The sequence below is a fragment of the Populus euphratica genome, unplaced genomic scaffold (assembly GCF_000495115.2).
Source record: "Populus euphratica unplaced genomic scaffold, PopEup_1.0 scaffold4.1, whole genome shotgun sequence".
Taxonomy (NCBI): Eukaryota; Viridiplantae; Streptophyta; class Magnoliopsida; order Malpighiales; family Salicaceae; genus Populus; species Populus euphratica.
Window position 1 is genome coordinate 1689427 of NW_011499859.1, and position 10642 is coordinate 1700068.

At 34.4% G+C, this 10642-nt stretch overlaps 2 protein-coding genes across 3 annotated transcripts; both read left to right on the top strand.

Annotated features, from left to right (window-relative positions):
- The first annotated feature begins 247 nt into the window (after positions 1-247).
- Positions 248-939, top strand: LOC105124315 (disease resistance response protein 206-like). Its single transcript, XM_011024279.1, has one exon. It carries the CDS (start codon positions 363-365, stop codon positions 921-923), a length of 561 nt encoding a protein of 186 aa, XP_011022581.1. The 5' UTR covers positions 248-362; the 3' UTR covers positions 924-939.
- A 1353-nt stretch (positions 940-2292) lies between these two features.
- On the top strand, positions 2293-8632 carry LOC105124316 (GDT1-like protein 1, chloroplastic). Of its 2 annotated transcripts, none has more exons than XM_011024280.1 (12): positions 2293-2559; positions 2715-2799; positions 3043-3309; positions 3478-3531; positions 3965-4026; positions 4911-4979; positions 5444-5495; positions 5648-5722; positions 5824-5953; positions 6627-6697; positions 7072-7119; positions 8383-8632. In XM_011024280.1, the coding sequence occupies exons 1-12, from the start codon at positions 2390-2392 to the stop codon at positions 8518-8520; spliced, it is 1221 nt and encodes a 406-aa protein (XP_011022582.1). In that variant the 5' UTR covers positions 2293-2389; the 3' UTR covers positions 8521-8632. The 2 variants fall into 2 exon arrangements, with proteins under 2 accessions (XP_011022582.1, XP_011022583.1); XM_011024281.1 differs by lacking the exon at positions 8383-8632 and adding an exon at positions 7939-8136 and having other exon boundaries at positions 2294-2559.
- Positions 8633-10642: the final 2010 nt, after the last annotated feature.

The window sequence follows — 10642 nt, forward strand, 5'->3', positions numbered from 1 at the left end:
TTTATGCAATGCTACATTGAGTGGGTAAATCCAACTCTCTTATTGGAGGTACGTACTTTATACTTCATCTGTATTATAATAACAACAAAAAATATGGCAACGATCGATCGACAACCAGTTATATTCTTTACTCCACTTGCAGTGCGACGATCATAATGTCCAACTTCGCAATAGACAACTTCACATGTTTGTCCATTATGATTACAGCAACTACATATATTTTTTAATTTTCAAGAAATGTGGAGTGCCTGTCATTCTCCATTTTCTGATGTGAAATGTCAGTAATAAATTAGGTGAGTAGAGCATATATAGCAATCTCATCACCTCAAAGCAGCATTACCACGTTGATACACTCTACAACAATGGCAGCTACAAAACTCATTTTAGCTCTTCTCCTCTTCCTTCTAGTTTGTAGCTCCAATATTGCCAGCAGCAAAAACAGCAGAAGACCCAAGCCATGTAGAAGGCTAGTGCTCTACTTCCATGACATTATATACAATGGAAAGAACGCAAAGAATGCAACATCAGCAATAGTGGGTTCACCAGCTTGGGGTAACAAGACCAATTTGGCTATACCAAATCGCTTTGGAGACGTGGTTATTTTTGATGACCCCATTACTCTAGACAGCAATCTTCGCTCCACCCCCATCGGACGAGCACAAGGGCTTTACTTGTATGATAAGAAAGAAATTTTAACTGCTTGGTTTGGTTTCTCTTTTGTTTTCAACTCAACACAGCTCAAGGGTACTATAAACTTTGCTGGGGCGGATGATATAATGAAGACTACTAGAGATCTTTCTGTTGTTGGCGGTACCGGTGATTTCTTCATGACTCGAGGGATAGCGACATTGATGACCGATGCATACGAGGATGATCGGTATTTCCGGCTTCGTGTTGATGTTCAATTATACGAATGCTTTTAGCGAAGGACTCTGTTGATGGTTTTAATTTGGTCTTGTTGTGCTTTGCTTTGTGTGATGCAGTTTTAATTTTTTTCGTATTTGTTCCGCTTTTCTCTTTTATTGTTTGTTTTACATGGAGGTTGAGATCCAAATTAAGGTAATAGGTATGCCTTTTTCAGCTAAGGTAAAAGAAGTGTTAATTGAGCCATGGCACGATTGGCAATTTTATGGTTGTACGTATTTGTATGTTTTTTTTTATTAATGCAATCGCATAATTAGTGTGTTTATTATTATGAATATATTATTAAATAGATATTCATCTCCCTTTAATTTATTTATTTGTCTCTTAGAAATATATTCATGTATCTTTTAGCCCATAAATAAAAGTTATTTTAATGTGATGTGTAGAGAGATTTTTTGGCTTTTCATTATATTTTGTTCTCTCTCTTTATTTGCTCTCTAGTTCTTCCTTTTAATTTTATACCATTTTCCTTTTAATCTTAACTACGTCTGTGCTACGCATGCCAGCCCAATTTTTTTCAACTTAAAAAAATGCTAAAAAAAAGAAGGTTATTGATTCAACTGTATTTAATACAATCGAATAAATCAAATAATATAAAAAAATGCAATGCCAATAAATAAACAAAAGATCGACAACATAAAAAAAACCGAAAAAAAGATAAAGCTCATTTTTGCAAGTTCAATATTTTTTTGCTTGCGTTTAAGGACAATATAGTATTTACATATCTTTTGAAATATTTTATTTTTAAAGATAATATAGTTATCAGACTGTACATTTAAGAAATAAAAAGATTAAATTGTCCCAATTAATCTCATAATATCTAATATCTATGGATCCTTTTGAAAATATCATTCTACTCCTCACATCAAGCCCATTGTTTTTTTTTTAATGCAAAATAGTAATTATAGAATAGTAAATTGTGGTGCGCAATTAATTCTCCAAGGGTTTCAAGTTTTGTTGTAATTTTAGGCGAAACCTCAATATAATCCCCAAACAATGAACTTATTCTTAATTTAGTCAAAACATAAATTTTGTTAATTAGATCCATGCAGAGTATCATCCATTTGTCAATTGAATCTTACGCTCAAAATCTTCTCACTGAAAACTTCAAATTCTCGATTTAGATAGGTTGGGAACCCATAAGATAGATTTTTTTTTAGTGATGGAAGGTTGCAGTTGAATTTGTAACTTGTATAAATTGAAAACCCTACTGAACTATTGCCTGAAAATGCCATTGCTGTTCTTCTATATATAAAACATGGGTTAAATATGGGCTTTTGAAACTAGAGGACTAATTCATTACTTTCTAATAAATATAGAAACCAAGTTGTAATTTATTGTCATTATAAAAATAGGCCGGATGGTGGTGGCGCTATACAACACACATAACTTATCCATCATCTCGTAAAAACGGAGAGAACCAAAGGTCCACGGAAAGGCAGTTGGGTGAGTGACAGAGAGAGAGATGCCAAGCTTAACGCTCTCAGAGAGCAGTTTGATGGCACATTCATTGCCCCCATGTCCTAAACCTCTTAAACCACAAACCCTTTGCTTCCTACCTTTGAATTCTTTCTCCAAGAAACACAACTCTTCTAAGCTTTCCTATGGAAACCACCCAAGTTTTATTTTCTCCAGGTAACTCTTCTTGAATTTGCAATTTCTTCTTTTTTCTATGTTTCTCTCGCTATTTAAGCTTCAAGTTTCTGCAACCAACACTGAATTCTGAGATGATGTGCTATACAGTTAGTGGTTGAATTTGCAAATTTCGATGACCAAAATCTATTGTGCAGGTTTTCAAGACAATGCTGCGTGAACTCATTTGAAAAGACATTTCGACTTGTTTTATTGAAGCATTCTAAGAATCGGGATGGCCTTGTAATGTTTCTAAAACCAATTCCTTGTATATAAACTTAGTGCGTGTATATTATACACCTTAGATGCAATGCAATTTAGTTTATTGATATCATAATGCAATGCCATTTAGTGGTTTAGTTGAATGGGAGGGTTTTTTTAAAAAAAATTATGAGAATTTTTACCATTTTTTATGTAAAAGATCACTTTTTTGTTGTTCCTCTTCTCCTGTTTTGTATTTTCATGGGGATGCCCTGGTATGAACAGGGGCTTAGGGACCTTGGTTGCAAGAATTACCAAAACACCACCGGAACAGTTTCAGATAAATCACTAGTGAAGAAAAAGTCATTAAGGGAGAATCATACGGTGACCTCTGCACCATCAAATGGCGGTTTTCTGAAGTTTTTGTTGATCTTTGGATATCTGACACTTCAAGGCTCTCGGCCAGCAGTTGCTGGAACAGATCTCTCAATTGCATTGCAATCAATTCCTTACTTAGGGGACCTTGGTGATATTAGCACAGGTTTTGCTTCAGTTAGGAGAATCTCCCTGTATCTTTTATAAATGACATTTTGTTATGCTTAGAAGCTAGAAATTTGGTCTTGCTGAAATTTCCACATCTGCTTAATTGCAATTAAGAGTCTTTCATATTTCCTTTCATCAGAAAAACTAATATCATCAATGCAACTTTTTTGGTTGCAGGCATTCTTGCTTATATTTTTTTCTGAACTCGGGGATAAGACATTTTTTATTGCTGTAAGTAACTAAGATTTTCCCAGTGACACTTCATTATCTATGCAACATAAATTTGTCACTACTGTTTTCCAGTTGCAACCTAATGAATGATGTGAATCCTTTGTTTTCCCAAATGAGTATGCATGCCTGTGTATCTATTACATATTTGTTTGAAATCTGCATCTGTGTGTCTGTGGCTTGGCAAGAGGTTAAGCCTGAAGGCTTTTTCAGCAACTTCCCAATCCTCCAAGCAATGTTAATTTTAAATCCCAAATGCCGTGCCAATGTTCTTCATAGTGTCTTTGCCAATTTACTATTGAAATTTAAATTAAAGAAAAGACGCATGATGATTGAAACAACCTCCAGTTTTGTGCTTCTATGCCAATATTAATAAAAAGCACCTTGCTAAAGATAGAACAAAGCTCAAGATGTGGGTGTTTTATGTCCTGTGCAGGCACTTTTAGCAGCTAGGAATTCTGCTCCCATTGTTTTCACAGGAACATTTGGTGCACTTGCGTATGTTTTCTACTCAAGCATGGTGATTTAGATGTCCTTTGCATGTTGAACTTTGTGATAGTGAAATTTCTTTTGAATCTATGTTCTATATGATCTGATTCAGCTATTGATCTGTGTGTTGAGATAATCGGAGCACTTCTTGATGTTGATTTGGGAAAGAGGCTTCCATGCATTAAAAAATGACAACATTAAACTATTAATTTTACTTGGAAGCCAGAATTCTTACACAGCTCTGATGTTTTTCCAGATTAAGTAATCATCTGTAAGCAAACAATTGAACTATGTGGTTGTGCTTCAACTCCAAAATTTATGATTCAAGTGCTTACTTTTGTTCATAAAGCCTTTTCCTCGGCTCTTCGAATTGATATCCTTATGCATTAATTTCACACCTTTGAGCTTCAAGCTCAAACTTTTACGCTCAAGGCCACACATTGTTGGTTCAAATCCATAACGTTTTGCTCCAAATCCATGGCTTTAGTCCTTTAACTATGACCTTTGGAATCCATATCTTCATACTTCAACTATGTGGTGAAACCTTATACCCGTGTTTTCAGATTGCAGTTTTTTATATTTCAAGCTCACACCTTTGTACTTCGAAATTTGTATACAGAGTCCATTCCTTTTTGCTTCAATTCCACCATACCTTCTGAAGTACAAAATGTTGAGCTGAAAACCATACCTTCTGAAGTCCCTTTGTCATTCAAGTACAAATTGTTGAGCTGAAAGCCATACCTTCTGAAGTCAATACCTCAGACATGTATAGCTTATATTTTGAAGGGCATTTTATCATTCAAGTATTGCGTAGTGTATTTGTCTCGTTTCTGTTAAAATGAAGATGGAAGTGAACTGTTATTTCTTACAGAAAAGCCCATATGTCATGGCAGGGTGATGACTATCATATCTGTTGTTCTTGGAAGAACTTTCCACTATGTTGATGAAATCCTTCCATTCAGGTATTGCTATGAAACTTCTTTTACTTTTAGCATTCATTGACTTATGGTGAATGATGGAATGGATGTATTGAATATTGGTGCTTTTAGATGCAGTAAATATTGAAATAGAGTGGAAACATTAAAAAGAAAAAATGATTGCTTGAACTTGTAAAAACTTGTTTGATTTCTATTAGAAACCTGAAGAAGGTTGTGAACCATTTGTGCTGGTCCTTTTTCTATTTTCCCACAGGACATGGAATGATATTGGGTTTTCCTATTTGGTATATTTAACTTAATTTCCTCCGTTAGATCTTTGAGATTAACAATGTATTGCTTAGGCTAGGACATGAACTTGAGACCTAACTCCTGTTGGTTTGCAAAGAGTACTAATAATGAGCTACCAGCCATGGGTTTTCTTTACCTTATCTTTACTAGAACCTATATGTGAATTGTTGCTCTGATATAGTATATCGATTTGCATGCAGGTTGGGTGAGACTGATTTGCCTGTTGATGATATTGCTGCAGTTTGCCTTCTGGTAAACATTTGATCTTCATTTTTCGTCTTAAAGCAAGAACTGAACCGCAACGCTCAGGCAGTCTGTTTGTCCACAATGACCCCAAAACACACAAGTCTTACAAACTCTTATTTTCATAAGACATATAATAAGCTAATTCAAGTAAATATCAGGTCTATTTCGGGGTTTCAACACTTATTGATGCCACATCAAGTGATGGTCTAAAGGCAGAAGATGAACAAAAGGAGGTGATCTTTTAATTTTAGTAAACTGCAATTAAAATTGAAGATCGATGCTCTTTCTCTATGTTAGTCATTTAATCTCATGTTATGCCTATGCTTTAAACTAGGCTGAGTTAGCAGTTTCGGAGTTGTTAGGGAATGGCACTGGGATTTTAGCTGCTGCTAACACCATTATCAGCACTTTCCTCTTGGTTTTTGTTGCGGAATGGGGTGACAAATCATTTTTCTCGACTGTTGGTGAGTTGCTATGCTAAGAATTTATACTAATCAGGCAGATTGTAACACTTGCTGGAAACAATTACCTGTAGGATTTGTTTCTCCCCCCTGCTTTGTGTGAGGCATCAAGAACTGTACTGTTTAGCAGATTTTTGGATATGCATATCGATTTGACATGTTTCTTTGACTAGACTGTAGAGGTGGACTTAGTCTCAGGACATGAAAGCTGGTATGGGAATAACACGTACCCACAAAACTGAAAGAAAAAAAAAAATCGTTGTTTGCATTGACATTTGAGTATGGATGGCACTATTCACTTTGTAGATGAAAATCATCTCCTGGATTGTGTGTTTTCAGCCTAGGAGGCAATTACTTGGAGTAATGATAATGGCCTAATTTTGGTCTCTCAATAAAAAGCAGGCAGGCCATGTTTGTAATGTTGAATAAATGCTAAAATACCATGAATAACAAAGTTCATCTGCCGTGATCTGTTAGAGAAACAAGATTGGACACTTTTTTTCCTCCTAGAGATACATGCATGGTGCTTTTCTTCTTGCCCAGGAAAACTGAGCTTGGAATATTTTATATTTGTATACCATCTGAATTCTCGATTTCCAGTATACAGAGTAAATAACTTGTCCCCATGTGATCCTGCGATCAGCTTTGCTAACAGAATTTTCATCTTCTCATGCAGCACTTGCAGCAGCTTCTTCACCCCTTGGTGTCATTGGTGGAGCCCTGGCTGGTCATGGTGTTGCAACTTTGGTAGTTATTACTATCTGCAAGAAATTTAAGCTTTACTTTGATACACCAATAATAACCCATTTCAAAATCATGATTGCCAAGTTCTCTATAGAATATGAAAAATCTACTTTCAAAATTTGAAGTTAATATTGCAGCAGAGTATCATTATTGCCCAAGTTCTCTGTAGGATATGGAAAATCTGCTTTTGAAATTCGAAGTTAATATTGCAGCGAGTGTATAATTATAAATTTCTTTATTGTTGAAACAAAGTCATGCACGCCAAATATATGTAACTGGTAAAAAAAAACAAGATTTCTAACCCATCCAACTAATCTTTTTCTTTTCCTTTCACACGCAACACCAGGCCTCATCTATCTACCTTTTCGTTTTTGCAGATTGCAGTTTTGGGAGGTTCTTTACTTGGAACATTCTTATCAGAAAAGGTAGATTTGAGATTTCAACTTTAACTTTCGTTTATAAGCAAAACAAATCCTTCTAAATATATTTTCCTTGTCTCTGCTACATGGAATTGCAAAAGTCCCAACTTAGTGCACCTTGCTTTTGTCTCTTCAACAATGGAAGTCACACATATTGTTTGACTTGTGTTGAGGATGGGAAATGATTTGTGCCTGCCATTGATCTGGTGGGGCCCACAAGCATTCCCCACTTGATCAACAGTGGGGATGAATTCATGTCACCTGGCACGGTTCGTTGATTGGCCCAGATTGTCCTCTTTTCTGCATATATTACCATCAAGATTTGTTTGAAACCTGTTGATGCAATCAGCATTCAATTCCTGATCAATCATAACTAATATTTGAAACTCAATGAGGCCAATTAGTCCAACACGGAATCCAATCCAGTCAGTACATCTTAATTGATAGAAGATGTGTAGTGCTATGAATTTTAGTGGAGCCATTTCCTACAAAATGGAATCCGGCCTTTAGGTCTGCATGAATTGTCTTGTCCAAGAATGTAAGGTCAGAAATATCATGGTATCTCTACCTTGAAAAGATCCCTAGGTTGGACCAGCATGATTAAGCAACCACATAAAGTTTATCACGGAAGACTATACTCCAGCTGGAATATCTTTGTAGCTAGTGGGCCTATGTGCCTCTACTCTACTAAGGACATCTTCCTTCTCTGCCATGATTTCTTGACGAGTGAAGCATGATTTCTACTAGGAATATAGTAACATGCAACGAGGAATTTTATCATCTTCATTTCATGCGCTAAGGGAACCTAGTCCATTTCTTGTACAGGCCATTGCTTACATTGGAGGAGTTCTTTTTCTTGTCTTTGCTGCTGTAACATTGGTTGAGATTGTGAGTTGAGAGTTGGAAATTACAATCATTTTCTCGTAGATGTAAAAAATCCCAATTCATAAATTTCTTGTAACGTGAGCAAGAAGAATTTATAAGCACAGCGTAATCAATGTTTATTTTTTTATATTGAGCATCCCTTCTGGCTATGCATAATCCTATTTTGGGATATCTTATTATCATCCCTAGCGCATTACCTCATTCTTGATCTCATCCCAGAAGCTAAATACATGCGGTTGATGGCTCTTTGCATGGACGAACAACGTTGTCTGATTTGTGAGAATTAGGCAGTACACGGGGGGGCCATGAGATCCCCTTTCCTTTTACATTATTATATATATATCGGCCATTGTCTTATCTTCTTGTTGGCTCCAAATTGACAAGTTAAATCAGCTCAGACATGCGTGGATTGTTGTTGTATTTGTTTGGATTTTCATGCTGCTTGAGAGCTCTTGCCATGGCTATGAAAATCCAGGTGGAGAAAAAAACTGCTCTTCTTTTTCGGAAAATTCTCTTTCTTAACTCCTTTGTTGATGTGGGGGCAACAATTTGTAAACATAGAAGGGTGGAGTAAAAGAGGCTGGAAACTTTGGCAGATGTGGCATCTCTGCGCCCACCCACCCATGAAACCTTTGCTGGAGAATCAAATCAAAAGGTCAGGACTTGAAGAGAGCACAGCTCCCCCGCCGCTGGCCTCCCCCCCCCCCCCCCCCCCCCCACCCCCTTGCCATTGGGAGGACGCACAGTAATCAACAATAAAATAGGTTGCCTTTTAGGTGTCCTTTACAATGGTATCGAAATAATTCTCCCCCGCCCCTTCCCCTTCCCGTGCGTTTCTTCGACTCGTTTTTTCCAAAGATTTGTTCTCATTGGAATATATCCCACATCGCCAGATTTTACTCGAGTCTCATTCCTTCAGCAATTATTGAAAAGATCTTATTCTTCTCTTTTTCTGCACTCAATCTAAATTTAAATGTTAAAGTGGCATTGAAAATACTGCACAGATGGGCGCCCATGTTTTTGATGGTTTCCAACACTCTCCAGCAAGTTTCTTTCTCCTTCTCTCTTGTTAACCAAAATCTATTATATATTTTCAAATTGTATATTTACAATCTCTCAATTTTTCATAAATTTAATTTTGATGCAAAAACTTTATTTATTTTTTTAATTCATGTTTTGAGAGAGAAAATAAAAAGAAGAGCAAAATTTGAGAATTTATAGAGAAAATCTTGATTCATAAAAATTTCAATAATGAATAACATTTATTTTGATGTTAATAATTTTCATATTCAATGATAAGAGTCTTACCTAATTATTGTTTAGTCCTCCTGTCACTTAGGATGGTAGATTTAAGCACGAGAATGTTTTTTGTTATTTGTTATGGTTTTTGATCGATTTTTAAGTTATTTGAGATTATATATAGATTTTATCAACATGTACAAGTTACTTTTTGAATTATATATTTACAATCTCTTAATTTTTCACATATTTAATTTTGATCTAAAAACTTTTTTTAATTTTTAGTTCCTATTTTAAGAGGGAAAGTGAGTGAATTTTGATGTTATATAGAGAAAGTTTTAATTGATACCAATCCCAACGATGAAGAACATTCATCTTAGTGTCCGGAAATTTTATTCGATGATAAACGTCTGACTTAAATATTCTTTGATCCTTTTGTTGCCTAGGATTGTAGATTTAAGCTAGTTTGTGATTTGATTGTGTGTTTTTTTCAATTTGATTGTGTGTTTTTTTATCCGTTGTTAAGTTATTTGAGGTTGTATATAGGTTTTATCAAGGTGCATGGATTATCTAGAGCAATTTTTGGGTCAAATGAGTTTTTAGATTAAAAAAAATCATCAAACTTTATTTTTCGGCTATCTTGATAGTTGGAATTTGACAAAAATAAGCAATATATCGCATGTTTATTTTTAAAAAAAAAAATTGAAACAAATAATAAGTCATTTATCCATTAAAAACTTTTTTTTTAAAAAAAAAGATAGCCCGGGTGCAAGGGTTTCATGAAAATCCAACTCTATTAGGTTTTTTTAAGTCTATATACGTTTAGGTTACCCGAGCCAAACTTGTATATTTAGGTTTTTTTATTTATTGATTTATTTATTAATTTTTTATTAAATATTTAATTTTTAAAATTAAATTTTCATGATGTTTTCAATGTAATATAGATGAATTCTTACTTACTTCACAAATAAGAATTCAATGTTTTTTATGATAGTAGAAGGAATTCTTTTTATGTAGCCCTGGTTATTTATTTTCTTTAATTCTATTACTCACTTTTTTAAGTAGGTTTTTTTTATTATTGCTTTACAAAATAAAATTTTATCTCCAAGAAAAAAAGTTATTAAATATTATAAGATATATAACCTGTATTAAAATATCAAATTTATTAATCAACATATATTTTTTAAAAAAATTTTAGTTATAGACATGTATATTTTTGTTTATTAATATAAATAATTATTAATTTATTTAATTAAATACAATGCATCAACTTTTTAATTAATAACTATAATTTTCTTTACTTACAGAACATATTGAAAAAACTTTCATATTTATTTGAAGTGTTGAAAATAAAATTTATCCAGTGAGGAAGCCCGTAACAGATGGCTAGTATACACCACCACAA